The sequence below is a fragment of the Schistocerca americana genome, chromosome 11 (genome assembly GCF_021461395.2).
Source record: "Schistocerca americana isolate TAMUIC-IGC-003095 chromosome 11, iqSchAmer2.1, whole genome shotgun sequence".
Taxonomy (NCBI): domain Eukaryota; kingdom Metazoa; phylum Arthropoda; class Insecta; order Orthoptera; family Acrididae; genus Schistocerca; species Schistocerca americana.
Genome location: NC_060129.1, coordinates 107889920 through 107908376, shown reverse-complemented (window position 1 = coordinate 107908376; position 18457 = coordinate 107889920). Strand labels below are relative to the sequence as shown.

Genomic DNA, 18457 nt, shown 5'->3' with positions numbered 1-18457 from the left:
CTTGGCATCTGTCTGCTAATGCAATTCACCTACTCTGCCAAGAACACTGTAGTGTTATTCTAACGCTGATTTTCGGAAGGGAAACTCATTTGTAGCTGTGTTTGTAGATTGTACACACATGTGAGTCTTATTCTGCTGTGCGTCAATATCATAGGTTACCACATGCCTATCCTAAAATCCATGATGCTGTGTAGTGCTCTGAATAATTTAGCATAACTAATAGGTGCAAGCACTGAGTATTAATGAACAGTTAATTAATTCATTCCATTGAGGACGAACCTGAATTACATAATTATCTATGCTTTTTTGTTTAACGTTACCCATTCATCTATGGTTTAATAAATCTTGTGTGAAATTCCTCAGAAAACTACTCCTACAGCTATCAGTATCAAGATTTTACTTTAAATACTGATCCTAATTGCTATGCGTTGTTTGAAAAGAATATTAATTCAGCTGGTATTGGCCAGTGGAGACCAAAGGCACTCATTTTGATTACCCTTGTCTACAAGAAGTCAGTGGGTAAATTGTTTCCCATTGCCACCTTTAAATCCATTGAGCATTAATCTCATTAACGGTGTCCCATTACAATGCTAGTGAACTTGCATTTGGAGCACTGCAACTAGCCTGTTGGATATAACTGATAATGCTTGGAAATCTCTTACTGTCATAGTTCTTAAACATACAGTTCAATGGTTACGTTTTATTTGATAAACCTTGGTACAACGTTTTGGCGGGCACTCAGGTGTGTCTCCAGTAAGTGCTTACATTTTATTTAATTGACACTGTCAGAATCTTTTGATAGGCACTTGGATCCTGTCAAGAAATATCATTTCCAGTGAAGTGAAAGTAATAGTTAGGTCTTATTTTGTGTACCCTGTCAGGACAGTACTTTTCATGTGGTTTCACATACACTGGTTAGGTGGTAATACTAGCTTATACATATATTGTAAGTATATCAATATTAATATTGATGATTACTCATGTTTACAATGCCAATCTTATCACTGTCCTAGAGGTACTATGAAGGTGCTGCATTAGCAGAATGTCACAGCAAAGTTTGCAGCTAGTCATGTATGAATTGGCATACCTCCATTCATTCACATCTTCACCTACATCTGACTGCACTTCCTCCTTAGGCCAGAGATCAGTTAGTTATACATGTGTTCCCACTGCAACCCTTGTCTGGTACTAAGTTTCTAACGGTGAGCGCGACCATAACACCTCTTTCATCATGTACGTATCATACTGTACGATCCAGTACTTTCCTTGTGCAGAATGCAGTAACATTGACTTTTTAAAATGATTTTTTCAACCACCACTACTGTTAATACACATCATTCATACAAAGTTTTCTCAGTATTATTAGGATTCACACAATCAACATTTATAAGAAAATTATTAACAATTTATATTTCATAATTAACTATTCAATTACAAATAAAAATATTATTCATTAATGAAAAATACAAAATTATAAGAAATATTATACTCATTTCATGTATGAAACGTTAAAATAACTGCAGCATTTACAATATTAACTCTTTCACTGCCTCAGACGTGCTGAGTGTAATGTGGACACTGCTTGCCAATTTATTATACCTGTGCTGAAAGACGACGTAGTGGCTGTCATGAAATACTTATCATCCGATCTTTGGAAAAGTGTTGCGTGAAGAAGTTTCATCTTTGCACATACTACTCTCTGACATCTTTTCTCCATAAGGTACAGAATTTCATTTCGTTCTTGTCATATTTCACTATGTCAAATTAAGTAAAACATTGCACCAAATATCGTAGAGTTTCCATAACTAATATCACATTTCATTAACTGTGCTTATGTTTAATTCTACTTCATTCATTGCAGTATAGGAAATGTAGATAAAATATCGAAATTTTATTTCAAACTGAGAACAGATCGTTATCTCATTCCGTCCTCCAGTTATTGATTTAATATCTGATGGACACTTCCGTGAAATGCGTTCATTTCCGTCCCTGTGCATCATAGTCATGTGAGCGTAACCAACATAATATTTCATAAACCGTTCAAGATAGTGAGACAAGGTTTACGCAAATGACAGCACTCAAAGACGTACATTGTTTGTATGAGAATAATAGAAACTTTTCTGTTAATCGAGATGAAGTAGCTGCTATGGAGCAGGGAGAGGTCGGCAGAGTGGGACACATAAATACGTCAACAGTGCTTTAGGAAATCCCAGGGAGCGCACTCAAACGTGCCCTCAGTGTGCTGGTGTAAGCTGTCAGCAGTTGGCAAAGTTCAATAGTAGGCGCCTCTAACAGGCGAATTGTGGCGCCCTGAAAATATTCCAAGTTCGGAGTTGGCAGGCGGACCTCGTGGTGCCGGACGTTGGCCGAAGCAAGAGGGCTGCAGCCCGGCCACGAGGCTGGCAGTTCCACGGTGAGGCTGTGTCAGCGAAGGAGACTTGCACACCGAGAGTGCCAAAGGTGGCGGACTTTTTGAAACCATCGTGGCAGACATTTCGCAGTTTGTATAGATATTAACAGTAGCCAGATGAGTCATGATACCTCAAAAAGAAACATGTAAATTACTATCATTTGCACGACGATTCTGACGCTGTAATCAGATTTTCAATATCTTTATTAGTTTAAAGTTTAGTATCTGCAGGTAAATTATACTAGTACACCCAGCAGTGAATTTCCAAAATTTAAACCCTTCATTCGATTTCGTCGATCGACGTGTCTTTAGAAAGCTATTAGATTAAAGTTAAAGTGGTATGAATTGCAGGCATCTAACGTCAATAGTACATCAGTTATTGGAGGTGAAAATAGCCGATTACTATAGATAGCGTCAGGCCATAAGTACTCCACAGCATGCTTATAAATATATTTATTCATCTATGTCTTTGTTTAAATCCGATATATGCTATTCATGAAGAAAATGGTCAATTCTTTACCGTGTTTTAGAAAGCACAGAGACATTAGGCTACTGGGTTACTTTGGCTCGCTATTCCTTTGATATATGTTTATTTAATTTGTTTATGTATTTAATAATGGATGTTAGAGCGTGTTTATGGTCCAGCCGTAGGAATATTTATTTAATTTAAAGTTATTTAAATGTAAATCCAGTATTTCGAGAGTGTTTTATATTTGTGAGTGAGAATTGGCTTGAAGACATGGCGGGAGCGCTCTAGCCAATCACAGCGCTCGTGAATGGGGAGACTCAATGGAAGTGGGAGAGGGGTGCGGCAGAGGACACAGGGGAGGTGCTTGACGCGGCAGTCGAGGGACAGACTTGGAGAGTGGGCAGCGGTTTGCGCCTGGTCGCGACAGATAGAAGTACTTCGGAATGACGACTCTTGCACTTGTGAGATTTCCGTGGCTTCTACAGTGAAGACGTAGTGTGCCTTTAGAAGTGAATATCTCGCGAGCTATGTTGTCGTTCATAACTAATTACGTGCAGTAGGAATCTATTGTTTTCCTGTTATTCAACTTATATTTTATTTAATTGTTGGACCATCGACACCAATAAGTGTTTTGCAGAAATATACCACATTGTCAAAAGTACTTCTACTGTCGTACTCATCATTTAAAGTCGTTAAGATAATAGCTGCAGATTTTATTTAATTGCAATCCTTCATTTATAAACGTCTTTGTTACGTCCTAAATTTGCAATTGTTGAGTGACAGGAACCTTCGACCATTCGATTCATGTGTACATCCATATTGTATACTGTAGACTCAGCTGTATTTGGCCTGTAATGCGACAACTACGTATCCCAGCCCCTAGACAACGAAACCAGCCAAAACTTTTCATATTGCGACTCTGTCGTAGGGTACGTAGTTGAGGGCCATCCATTCACATCATCACATTTTTATTGAGAATGCCCGCACGCTGAATCAAGGGCGCCTGTCACGAGAGAGGCCAGAGACACACCCACAAGCAAGATGTCGCCAACGCCCTCTAGGCCTCACTAATTCCAGTTAGGCGTCTGTCAGTACGTTTGCAGAGCACGTCACAGTCTATGACAATACGTTGTGACCAGATTATTAACTATAATGGGACTAGCAATGACACTAAAGTTTGTAATATCAAGATTACCGATATTGCGTGCAAGAGGACTATTACTGATGAACTTGTACCAAAACACATGAACTCTATTAAAATTAAGTAAAAGTCTGTTCATGTAAATAAAGAACCATATTAATCCATGTGTGCATTTGCAGTGTAGAAAGAGGATACCAACCATCCATAACAACGTCTGCTCCCTTGCTTCCTTGCGGTACAAGACTCCACACTCAGTAACTGGGATGCAGCGGAACACGACGATTTAACTCGTCCATAGCAGTTCAGTGCTTAGCAAAAAGTTAATTTATATCTGTAGCTGTTGTGCTACAGAAAACAAACATATTTAAAACCGGCCTTTTGTTTGGTCTCAAAGAACTGTGTACACCAAATCTTACACTGTTCAGTGATGATTAGAAGAAAATTTTCTCTTAGTTGTCACAGACGTACCGTTATCCCGCTAGCTGTCCATCAAGTTTTGACATAATCTGTGTTCAGAGACCATGTTCAGATGGCTGTGTGATGAATATTGTTTTCAGGATGCTGCTGATCTCGTACTGAGCGACATGAAGCCTTCGGTGTAGGGGCAACGATGGACACTCCAGAAAAATGGATTTTTCATTTGGTTAAAGAATGTAGACGTATCAGGGGTCCCACATCACTCCAACTGCACACGCTCCACACAATTACAGAGCCTACACCAGCTTCAACAGACCCCTGCGACCATGCAGTGTCCACCGATTCATGAGGTTCTTACCATACCCGTACACGTCCATCCGCTCGTCTGACCAGGCAACATATTTGCAGTCATCAAGACTCAAATGTCGGTATAGCCAGGCCCAGACAAGGCATAAAGCTTTGTGTCGTGCATTCATCAAGGGTACACGATTGGGGCCTCGGCTCCGAAAGCCCGTATCGATGAGGTTTCATTGAATGATTCGCACGCTGTCACTTGATGATGGCCCATCATTGAAATATGTAGCAAATTGCGGAAGGATTGCACTTCCGTCACGTTGAACGTTTGTCTTCAGTCGTTGTTGGTCCGTTCTTGCAGGATCTTTTTTGGGCCGCAGCTATGTCGGAGATTTGATTTTTTACAAGATTCCTGATATTCACGGTACACAGAAATGCTCGTATCGGAAAATCCTCTCTTGAGCCCTACCTCAGAGATGCTGTGTCCATTGCTCCGACTGTAGCACCAATTTAAAACTCACTTAAATCTTGATAATCTGTCATTGTAGCACAAGTCACCGATTTAACAACTTCACCAGACACTTGTAGTCTTAAATAGGCGTTGCCGACCGCAGCGCCGTATTCTGCCTGTTTACATATCTCTGCATTTGAATACACATACCTATACGAGTTCCTTTGGCGCATTAGTGAACACGAGTCAGTTGGTTGTTTTGATGGAGTTAGGCAAGCATTGCTATGGTGATGGCAGCAATGGATAAATGTAATAGCGCGACGTTTCCAGCAACGTCTCCAAAACCATACTAGTCACGCAGCAGTGTTAACAACGTCTGTGAATATCACTAGCGTCGCAAAATTCACGGATGCCTAGTGGGGAACCGACGCTCCAGTGACGTTTCTGTAACATTTAAAGTGATTCTTTTTATCTCTTCCAAACACTGTAATATTTGCTATACGTAGGTTTTTACATCCTATTGGGCAGGTGTCTATAGATACGTCAAACTGTAGTAGTCAGCTTGCAATAGAACTAGGGGGAGAGTTGCCAACCAGTCGAGCAACCAGCAATGAAAAGAAAACCAGTAGTTAACGTAGGTCACATGGGAAATTACGGAAAATATGAAACCACACATCATTAGCTGTTTACGAGGCTCAGTCCTCGAACTGGAATACAGTAGGGAGTCACCAGTGCACAAAAATGAAGTGGCTGACTGCCAAAATTATTCTTACCTAAACTCTCGATGTCACCTACAAACTGTAGGTCGAAGAACCAGTTGTAATAATAGAAGGAATACAGTGCGTCGGCGAGACCAAACATTTGTGACGCCCATTGATGTCGCGCGCCGCACAGCGCAGTAAAGTCGTCCCTGAAGGAGAGGAACCGCTCGTGGTAGGAGAGTAGGTCATGATTCAACAGCGGTCGTCTGTAACAAAAAAAGTTGCGAGGTTAAAAGTTAAAAACAAGTTAATTCAGCGTGCCAGATCATGTGCTGCTCAAGTGTGATGTAGAGGTATCTGCAAAGTATTTACTTTCAGCACTGGAGTGTGCACTAGTATGAAACTTCACGGCAAATTAAAATTGTGTGTCGGTCTGTCACTAGAACATTTTGCTCAACTAAAAGTCGTTTATTGTGATGAATTTCGATGAATTACAGTGTTATACATGGAGGTGACAAAAGTCTGGGGGGTAGCGATATGCACATGCACAAACGGCAACAGTATCACGTACACGAAGTTTAAAAGGGGAGTGCTTTGGGGGAGCTGTCCTTTGTAATCAGGCAGTTCACGTGAGAAGGGTCTCTATGCGATGACGATCGCACGACAGGTATCACCAGACTCTGAACTCGGAATGCTAGTTGGATCTGGACGCATAGGCATTTCGGGAATCGTTAGAGAATTCAATATTCCGAGATTGACAGTTCCAAGAGAGTGTGCCAAAAATACCAAATATCCGGCATTACTTCTCATCACGGACAACACAGTGGCCGATGGTCTCAACCACCGAGAGGAGCACTGTTTGCGTAGAGTTGTCAGTGCCAACAGGCAAGCAGTTCTGTGTGAAACAACCGCAGAAATCAGAGTTGGACGTAAGACGAACGTATCCGTTAGGAAAGTGCAATGGAATTTGATGTCAATGGGGAATGATAGTAGAAGATGCTGCTACTGCTCCTGCGCTAGTGACCATATTGGTTGCGCCCTAGAGTAAGGGAAACTGTGGCCTTTTCAGATGTTTCCCGATTTCATTGTGTAGGAGCTGATGGTAGGGTCCGAGTGTAGACCAGACACCATAAAGCCGTGAACCCAAGTTCCCAACAAGGCAGTGTGCAAGCTGATGATGGCTCCATAATGGAATGAACAGGGTCCTCTGGTCCAGCTGGACTGATAAATGACTGGAAACGGTCTCGTTCGGCTACTTGGAGACCATTTGCAGTCGTTCATGCAGTAATGTTCCCAAACAAAGTTCGAAATTTTATAGAGGACCATGCATCATGTCTGTAGTGGGACAGAGGGGTAGTCAGGTTGTCTACATCAGAGGCAGTTATGCACTCAGGTGAATCCTATTGTTCTCCTTTGTTTGACAGGTACTTAACATATTATTCTGCTAAATGCTTTACCATGTTGTGGCACATAACCTATTGTCCCTTCCAGCCCCTCCCACTCCCCTCCCCCCTCACGAAGGGGATGCTGTCGCATTTTGTTAGTGCAGATTACCTACGACGGGGTCGGTATGCATTCAGAGGCAATCCTATTGTTCTCCTTTGATTGACAGGTACTTAACCTATTGTCCTGTTAAGTGGTTTTCCAAGTCACTGCAGTTAACCTATTGTCCCCCCCACCCCACCCACTCCAACTCCCCTGCCCCATCACCGCTACAGGTACACTTTGAGGTCTGAGTTATTGGAATAGCCCCTGTCACTACTATTTCACATGATGACGCAAGTACCATTAGACCTGTGACGTCACAGACATACTGATGGGGCTCCCATCAGAAATTCACAATGGGGGCCATGATGGCGCACGTACCGTTACCGGAGATGGCGGCGGTGGGAAATTCAAAAAGTGCCATTCCCCCCTTGCAGGTGGGAAATTCAAATTTTGTTAGTTTTTCGCAAGGGCGACGCTCACCTGGACTTGGAATGAGTTTTTGTGAGCGCCACGCCCACCTGAACTTGGAAGGAAATAGTTAAAGTCTCCACCACAAACCTCAACCAACTGCCACATCCCCTTACCAACCCATGCTAGGAGGCTAACAGGTACTAACGTGCACTAACATGTACTAACATACATAGTGCATGATGTCATCTAAGATGGCGTCTGTGATATCAGTTGATGATGGAAGTGCCACACACCCCCTGGTGGTAAGTTGGAATTTCGGCGGGAAGATAGGTCAATTGGGCTACCTCTGCTAACCTAACACCCCTCCTCTCCCCACAGAAAAGTGGTGGGAAGTTCAAATTCCAACAGGATAATGCAACATACCTAAGACAATGGCAGGAAAAAAGAGCACCTCCACTGACCTAAGTCACCCAACCAACACCTCTTTCTAGGAATTGGTAGGAAAAAGACTCAGTTGATCGATCATTTGGAGGGTATTTGATTGCTCTCTATGGAATATTATTTAAACAATTAAGAAAATTTATGGAATATATGGAAAAGGTATGTTGTTTATTTATAAGAAATTCAGTTTGTGGGGATTGGATTTCTCTGGCCCATCATTCTCTGCTGTTTGGAAACATCTAGGTCTTGCAATAATCAATTACATGGGGAAAACATGTTGCATAACGTGATGTTCAGCACTGTACTCTGGTTGTTTAACCTAATGTTTGGCCCTTTGTCGGCACTTAACCTGTTGTTCTGTTAAATGGTTTTCATTGTTATCCCCATCCCCTTAAACTATTGAACTGTGTTTCACATAAAAAGTATTCAAATTAACTTAGTGTGCTGCAATTAACCTGCTGTTCTACTCCATGTCACCCACTCATACACTGCCTCCCCTTAACTATTGTACCGCTAATACCACATTAACATAAAAAAATTTATGCAAATTAATTAAATCGATATTCTTCACATGTATGGTGTAGTTGTTTTTAATTTGTGGCATCCTATTGGTCTTAGAGTATTGTTTGTCTGTATGGGGGTTCTTACCAGTTGGGTCTGATTCAAGAGATTGAGAAGGTTCAGAGAAGAACAGCAAGATTCGTGATTGGTACCTTTCACCATCATGAAAGTGTTACAAATCTCATTGAAAATTTGGATTGGAACACACTTGTAGATAGACTACGCACTAAATGGAAGGGCTGCACACTAAATTCAAAATCCTATCTCTGCTGAGGATGCAGAGCATATATTATTACCACCAACTTTCTTATCGAACAATGATCACCATTCAAAGATAAGGGAAATTGGAGCTCATACTGAGGTGATCAGACAGACGTTTTTCCCACACGCGAAAACTTTGGTGTGAATAGTGCCCTCCACCACACACCGCTTGGTGGCTAGCAGAGTATATATTTAGATGCACTATAGTTTAAATAAAAGATTGCTAATAATAAAAAACACATCCCACCACCTGACACCTGACGCTGCACTGGCACTCCCAGCGAATCTATGACGCAATAGTTTGGGCTCTGTGAGTATGAGACGGTGTCATCTCTTTCATACTTTACACTTGAGAAATTCCTATCGAAATACGTGTTCACCTAGGCACCATTGCTGGTGTGATGACACATAGCTGCAGTTCAGTCCACCACCTAGTGATGATGCAATGCTTCCCAGGGCACATTCCTAACAGGAGATCCTGTCCACCAGTGAACATACCTGTCAAATTGCTGGTCTGGGAGCACCATCTGCCATTGTTACCTGCTGACAAGACTTTCAGAGACAAAATTATTTTGCACAGATCGCTACATTGCACTGACAGTTAAACCCTGCAAAAAATTGTCTACAGATCATCAAATACATACAAGACTCCAAAGAATATTTAACAGTCTAACTACAATTAAATATTAGGATTGCAACTGCAGTCTGACACCGATAGATGTACAGCTAATTTTTCCTCTGGAACGAATCTCATTATCAACAGTGCACATAATTTTCCATGTACAGGGTGTTTGAAAAATGACCGGTATATTTGAAACGGCAATAAAAGCTAAACGAGCAGCGATAGAAATACACCGTTTGTTGCAATATGCTTGGGACAACAGTACATTTTCAGGCGGACAAACTTTCGAAATTACAGTAGTTACAATTTTCAACAACAGATGGCGCTGCAAGTGATGTGAAAGATATAGAAGACAACGCAGTCTGTGAGTGCGCCATTCTGTACGTCGTCTTTCTGCTGTAAGCGTGTGCTGTTCACAACGTGCAAGTGTGCTGTAGACAACATGGTTTATTCCTTAGAACAGAGGATTTTTCTGGTGTTGGAATTCCACCGCCTAGAACACAGTGTTGTTGCAACAAGACGAAGTTTTCAACGGAGGTTTAATGTAACCAAAGGACCGAAAAGCGATACAATAAAGGATCTGTTTGAAAAATTTCAACGGACTGGGAACGTGACGGATGAACGTGCTGGAAAGGCAGGGCGACTGCGTACGGCAACCACAGAGGGCAACGCGCAGCTAGTGCAGCAGGTGATCCGACAGCGGCCTCGGGTTTCCGTTCGCCATGTTGCAGCTGCGGTCCAAATGACGCCAACATCCACGTATCGTCTCATGCGCCAGAGTTTACACCTCTATCCATACAAAATTCCAACGCGGCAACCCCTCAGCGCCGCTACCATTGCTGCACGAGAGACATTCGCTAACGATATAGTGCACAGGATTGATGACGGCGATATGCATGTGGGCAACATTTGGTTTACTGACGAAGCTTATTTTTACCTGGACGGCTTCATCAATAAACAGAACTGGCGCATATGGGGAACCGAAAAGCCCCATGTTGCAGTCCCATCGTCCCTACATCCTCAAAAAGTACTGGTCTGGGCCGCCATTTCTTCCAAAGGAATCATTGGCCCATTTTTCACATCCGAAACGATTACTGCATCACGCTATCTGGACATTCTTCGTGAATTTGTGGCGGTACAAACTGCCTTAGACGACACTGCGAACACCTCATGGTTTATGCAAGATGGTGCCCGGCCACATCGCACGGCCGACGTCTTTAATTTCCTGAATGAATATTTTGATGATCGTGTGATTGCTTTGGGCTATCCGAAACATACCGGAGGCGGCGTGGATTGGCCTCCCTATTCGCCAGACATGAACCCCTGTGACTTCTTTCTGTGGGGACACTTGAAAGACCAGGTGTACCGCCAGAATCCAGAAACAATTTAACAGCTGAAGCAGTACATCTCATCTGCATGTGAAGCCATTCCGCCAGACACGTTGTCAAAGGTTTCAGGTAATTTCATTCAGAGACTACGCCATATTATTGCTACGCATGGTGGATATGTGGAAAATATCGTACTATAGAGTTTCCCAGACCGCAGCGCCATCTGTTGTTGAAAATTGTAACTACTGTAATTTCGAAAGTTTGTCTGCCTGAAAATGTACTGTTGTCCCAAGCATATTGCAACAAACAGTGTATTTCTATCGCTGCTCGTTTAGTTTTTATTGCCGTTTCAAATATACCGGTCATTTTTGAAACACCCTGTAAAAAATCTCTTGTGGTTATCGATGTCCCTAATATTTACGTCCCTCACGATAGGACACACAGTCATCTTCTCTAGTCATGCCACACCATAAACCACAGTAACTTTACAATGCAATATATACACATTTTGTACAAACAGTGCAGTTATCGTTTGTATCTGCACAGCACCCAAAAAAAGGCCCACACTCACACTGGCTATATGTCTCGATTCTCCACAGTCCTAGGAAATTATCTGACAGAGTCGTCGAATCATCACTTCTGGAAGGTGCTGCACCCTGCCGAGATTCTTCAAACAAGTGTTATGAAGGGCAGGCGCCTGGCACTGTGTGGTAATGAATACCCCATCCGCAGATGTAATGCTAAGAAAGGCGTCACAGACGCGGGTTGGTGTACTGAATCATTATCACCTCTGGCAGACAACAAGGAAAATACTAGGGTACACTTACAGGGTGCCGATGAGGGGACGTATTGTAACAGCTCTATTGCCTGTCGTGTTTGTACACTATACCAGGTCCAGATGAACACTTGCATTTGCTATATTGTGCAGCTTTTTACGAAATGAATCTATCACCACGTATGTTCGGATATACTTCTCGATGCATGGAAATCATAATTCACCATGTTCAATCCATCATTCTGTTATGACTAGACATACACAATCTTTTTTGTTTTTACGGGAATAGTAGTTTGATTACTTCCCAGAACATAAGCCACGGTACCTTCACATTAAAGCAGCAGCATAACATTTCCGATCGTTAACAGTAAACCTGTCAGTCATCAGAGGACTTCCATCTCATGTGTGATGAGACGTGACACATCCCTCCAAACGAACTTTGATTTATGTGATGTACTCCGTCCTCCTGCCACATCTTGGGTGTAAACTCTGGACTTCAACGTCACAACTAAGTTAGTGATAGGTGCCTGTGAGACACTGCGTTCCCAGTGTACACATTTGCCTGACAGGTGTGCTGTTTACAGAGTTAGTGACGGATGGACTTAACATCTAAGGTCATCAGTCCCCTAGACTAGGAACTACTTAAACCTAACTAACCTAAGGACAGCACACACATTCATGCCTGAGGCAGGATTCGAAACTGCGACCGTAGCAGCAGTGCGGTTCTGGACTGAAGCACCTAGAACCGCTCAGCCACAAAGGCCAGCAGTTAGTGATGGAATGATTGGTAATTTTCACATGTCAGGCGCTGCTGCTGTACGTTTATCTGTTTCCTTGTAAGAGATATTCGGAGTTACTAACAATCATTTTATATAGGGCTGACACAGGCATAGTATAATTTTGGAACCATGATTGGATGTGTACAGTGGGTGCTATACATCACCTGAAAGCAATATTGTACCCGTATCACACGGAGCCAATGTTTTAAGGAAGTAGTTTTTTCGTTTTATGGTCTGATAACATAGTTTATCATAGAGAATCCGAGAAGAAGGATGTATGTCTCATGCATGAAATATATTTCTTGCATTGGAATATTAACAGTGCTACATTCCATACAACTGATAGGTTGAAAATGCAGATGATCTAACATTATAGCCCGTTTTAAGTGCAGAACGTTGTAGCCCTAGAAGTGCGTGTGTCTATGTTCTCTCTTACCAATACCTTGCAGGTACACATCCTAGACTCTAGAACAATACATTAGAGCATGCTCTGTGACTCACATAGGCAGAGAGATAGAACATAAATTAGGCACTGTGCTCAAGGTGTTAGAAATATGTAGAGCTCTGCCATTTTCTTAGGTGTGATGCATTATCCTGTTGGAATTTGAGCTTTCTGCCATTTTTCTGGAGTGAGGGGAGGGAGGTTAAGTTAGGGGAGGTAGCCCAGTTGACCTATCTTCCCGCCGAAATTTCAACTTCCCGCCAGTGGGATGTGGCACTTGCATCATCAACTGATGTCACAGCTGCCATCTTAGACGACACTATGCACATTAGTACACGTTAGTGCACGTTAGTACACGTTAGCCCACCAACATGGTAAGGGGATGTGGTGGTCGGTTAAAGAGCGTGGTGGAGGCTTTAACTATTGCCTTCAAAGTCTAGGTGGGTATGGCACTCACAAAAACTCATTTCAAGTCTAGGTGAGCATGGCCCTCGCGAAAAACTCACAAAATTTGAATTTCCCACCTGTGAGGGGGTATGGCACTTTTTGAATTTCCCACCATCACCATCTTGGGTAACAATACTAGCGCCATCACGCCATCTTGGATTTGTGATGGGAGGCCAATCAGTGTATCTGTGACATCACAGGTCTAATTGCACTTGTGTCATCATGTGAAATAGTAGTGACAGTTTCTATTCCAATAACTCAGACTTCAAAGTGTACCTGTAGCAGTGAGGGGGCATGGGAGTTGGAGTGGGTGGGGGGGGGGGGGGGACAATAGGTTAACTGCAGTGACATGTAAAACCACTTAACAGGACAACAGGTTAAGTACCTGTCAATCAAATGAGAACAATGGGATTGCTTCTGAATGCAACTGCTTCAAAGGACATTCTGGACAATCAAGGACATGAGTGCCATGGAACACTAATTTAACATAATTGTGAGGTCAGTTTGTGCACAAAATCGTGCACTAGAAACACTTTCGCTATTATGAATGGTTACAGAGGCAGCATGATTCAATATTTCTGCAGGGGATTTCCAATGAATCAATGCCGCATGTAGTTGCTGCACTACTCCAGGCAGATAGAGACCTGATACGATATTACGAGGTATCCCATGACTTTTGTCTCTTCAGAGTACAAACGCCAATGCAAAAATTTACCCTTATCGACACACCCTTCAAATTATACCCATAATGCATTCAATATTTTGGGGTAAGGTGGCAGTAGCAGTGTTCATTTAGGAGAGGACCGAAGTAGCTGATGTCAATCATGAGATGGGCAGTGACTTCAGCAAGGGTCTGTTTATTTTCCTTTACATTCAAAATAATTTTAGAATAGGGGTTTTATGCGCCCATTGGGGCACCTGTTGAGACATACGATTTATCGGTATGAATTAGCAGGGCCAGTAAGATAGGAAGAATAACCATTACTGAAGGAGTGGCGGTGGTGATTCCCAGTAGCTGTTAGCACGCACCAAGGCGGCGTGGGAGTCGCTGCTGGAGTACTCGTTGTTCTTCTTGCTAGTAAATATCGACTAAAGTCAAAGTACACTAAAGAGGGAATACTCTATTGAACGGGAGCAGAAAATTTCGATTTTTTAAAAAAAATGTATGTATCGTGAAACGAACTACTGAGACAACCTAATGAATCCATGGACCCTATATGTCAGCAAGGGCTGTTCAAGACGGTGGAGGCTCTGTAATGGTGTGGGGTGTGTGCAGCTGAAGTGATGTGGGATTCCTGATAAGTCTAGATACGACTCTGACAGGTGACACATACATAAGTATCTTGACTGTTCACCTGCATCCATTCATGTCCATTGTGCATTCTGACAGGCTTGTGCAAATCCAGTAGGACAGTACGACATGTCTGAAGGTCATTGACATGTCCAAAAGAACAGATACCATCTTCATATAGATAAGGCTTATTGGACAATGATATTCTTCAATGAGGATGCACTCGCATTGCTCAAACTCTTACTGAAACCAGTAGATCGACTGCCGCGAGTAATGAGTATAGTGGGCATGGTCACTACAAATGTAGTGTGTGGACAGTAAGTGGGAATTGTGGGTCTCATGCGGAGCATCCCAGAGATAAGTTCCTGTAGTCGCATTATCGTCTGTGTCCACGATGGTTGTCAGATAGAGTGTCTGCCGTGTGAGCAGGAGATCCCGGGTACAAGTACTGGTCACAGCACACGTTTTCAACTGTCCCCATTGATATTTATCAACACCTGTAAGCAGCTAATGGTCAGGATTTCATTCTAATCTCATTCTTCGAGAGCTGCAAGATCAGTAGTGGTATCTGTTCTTTTGGACAGACACCATCTTCACATACTCATATTTTATACATAGGTTTATTGTGGTGGGAAAGGATGGAGGAAATCAGAAAACAAGGCATGATTTCATCGATGATGCCTACAGAAATCTCACAACAGTAGAGACTGTGTCAGTACATATCATGCCCTACTACTTGTCAGTTAAAAAACTGAAGAACTTGTACTCATGGTAGAGTGTTCTTTCATTATCAGTGTTACTAGAGAGCATCAACATCAATTAATGGGTGGAAGTGTGTAGTAAGGAGTTCAGTTCGTCTTCTGCATCTGACTTCAAATGTAAAGCAATCTTTTCCATCACACTTGATGTCATTGGTCCGAGACTCACAAATCATTTCTCTGTGATATTTTCCTGCTAGAGGCCATTGCGCTTGGACGTACAGTCCACTCCAAATTCACTGAAAACCTAGGTTCTCAGAATCCATGCTTTGACGCAAGTAAGTTGTTCTGCATGCCAAATATGGAAGGAGGTGGTACTGACAATGGTCTGATCAATTGTTCTAAGGAGACTTCATGGTGACGAATTTTGGGAGAGGGATGCCTGTAATGTGATGCAATAGGTTATTCCCCACAGGCAATCAGAGGACACCATTATCTGCAGGAAAGAAGTGAGATTATAATTTTCACAGAAGAAGTGTAAGGAAAAGCCCAATCTTCCAGTATAGATCTTCGTTTTCTAGTGCATTAACGGATTTGACATGGTTACTTTATGGGGTGGCCATATACCCTTCCAGATGGCGCCCCATTACATGTGGGAGGCGATGTATTTACTCAAATGTCTGCGTGTAGTGTCGCTGATGTGTAAGTGAGCGAAAGTCTTCAAAATTATCGCGAAACGTGTAAGACTGAGATGTGACGTGTGTACTGCCTCGTATTTACCTACTGGGTTGGGGAAAACCGGCACAAACTAGATCAGGACTGGCTGACACGCCAGGCGACTGTCCGCCAGGCGGTCGTGCGCCAAGCGAACTTGATCTTGGGCAGCTGCACCTTCCCTTCCCAGAAGCGGCACTTTAACATCCATAGGTATGTGGGCAGGTAATTTGCCAGTGTAGTAGTCATCAATACTGATTGACTATGGAAGTCAACTTAGAAATGCTAGCAGTGGCACAAGAAGTGGGAAAGTCAACAAAAGACACAATAAATAATGCGATTTTCATTGATTATTTTCGCTAGGGATGCCTCAGATAACCTATTTACTCGTTAGAGGAAATTAGAGTTTCTAGAGGCTTTGTAAAATGCGTAAAGGCTACTAAAATCTTAAAAAACTGTCGTCTTTGTGCGAAGAATAGCTGCCTCAGAGATCAATGTGTAGTTCATAGTTTCGTGTTGTAGCGATGGAACCATTGCTATAGACATTATGTGACTGCATTAAGGATGTGGCCTAGTGAAATTTATAGATGACAAATTGTAAACAGTGATACGAAAACTATAGAATGTACATGTAACGCTGCACTCCATGAGCTGCAAAATTGGTGTCAAAGATCTGTCACTGCTAAAGTAGTTCAAAATTGCATCGACATTGGACAAACAACAACCTCAGTAACTTACGTCACCACCTCAATTCCTTCATATATAGCCACCCACTGCTCCTGCACCCATAATCTCTCGTCATTCCACATCCCCTCAATTCTTTTACTAGTCATAACTAGCTTCGTTACCTTGCCATCCCCAAATGCTCCAGCGCCATCACCATTACCTGCATCACCATGACTGTTACCACCTGTATCACTAGCACCATTGCTGGTGCCAGCTATTCCAATCTTATTCGCCAGTACTGAACTAACATAGCAACTGTAAGGAACTCCTGTTAATGTCCCTACCTACACCCATCTAGTGCCACTTATTATCCCATAAATCCCATCCATGCAGCTACAGAACCACTAGCAAAATAGAACAGATAACCATCATCCTCATTTACAAAAAGAAATCCAATCCAAAAATGACTGATCTGAATTCATGGACATGAAATCGGCATTCCTTCCAAATATCGACACCCAGTCTATCAACCGCTACCTTTCGATTCATCTCCCCATACAATTGCACCTTCATGCTTTCCCGCTCACATTCACTCTCTGAAGACCTCCTGTCTTCCATCCCCACAGCAACCTCACATCCTGTCCCCCTTTTTTCCCGGAAACAGTGATCTCCACACCATCTGCATAAGAAATTTATGCTGAAATGGGTATCATATATTCGTGACATGGTGCAATGTGTCACAAGTCGTACAGTATAGGCAGAAGTACATGTGGCAGTATCAGTGTGGCGACTTCCTCACATGGCATGGTGTCACTCAACTACAAACAATGTCCTCTCTTATCAATGGCCAGGCAAGGCTCCACTGTATACAGTAGCACGAAATTCCCTTTTCTGTGACTGGCTGAAACCATTCCGCCAGAAGCTCTGTTGTGTCGACAGACTCTCTGAAGTCATGGTTGTCAACGTCAACCGCGGAGAGAGGGGCATAGTAGATTGGCAGATCAGTGGTGGTTCTCGATAGTTGTTTGCTAAAATGGGTTGAACATTGCATTTAAACGACTTATCATCAGACTGGTGGGATAGTGTGGTTGCATAGGTAGGTCGGAACTAATTAAAAATTTAATCTGAGTCTAATTTAAGCAGGAGAGCCCAGGTTCAAATCCTGGTCGGGGCACACATTCTCAGTTGTCCTCATCGAGGTATATGAACAACACCTGTCGGCAGCTGAGGGCTTCAATTAATTATCATTTAATTTAAGAATTTCAGGAGTGAACAATATGCTTTACAGTACATGGAGTGTTGTGATCACCACGCTATGGTCGGAAACCAGAGGAATGAATAAAAGACACCCTTTGAGAAAGAGTAACTGTGTGCTCTTTAGAAGAAACTAGTTAAGGATTGTCTCTGATAATGACCACTACAGGGCTAGTTTTGCATGAGGTGATGCCCAAGTACTTCCACTGCCACAGATACACATGTTTGGAAGAATCAAGTTGAAGATTTTTCAGAGAACAATCGTTAGATGTGATGGACACACACATCTCCAATGATAAACAGTGTCTGTACAGGTACTCTGTTACAACCAGAATTTGAGACCTATCTTGTTAACACAAGGGGAGTGCTTCATATGGCACCCCTTGGATTGATGGA

The 18457-nt window shown here is 42.6% G+C and overlaps 1 protein-coding gene across 1 annotated transcript in view; it reads right to left on the bottom strand.

Moving 5' to 3' along the window:
- The window catches only part of LOC124553333, a 35105-nt gene extending 18036 nt beyond the window's left edge, over positions 1-17069 (bottom strand). The window contains exons 1-2 of the mRNA XM_047127210.1: positions 16990-17069; positions 5956-6149 (exon numbers count right to left, since the gene is read on the bottom strand). Coding sequence (XP_046983166.1) covers positions 5956-6149; positions 16990-17069 — 274 coding nt within the window. The remainder of the gene's footprint in view (positions 1-5955; positions 6150-16989) is intronic.
- Between the last annotated feature and the right edge of the window lie 1388 nt (positions 17070-18457).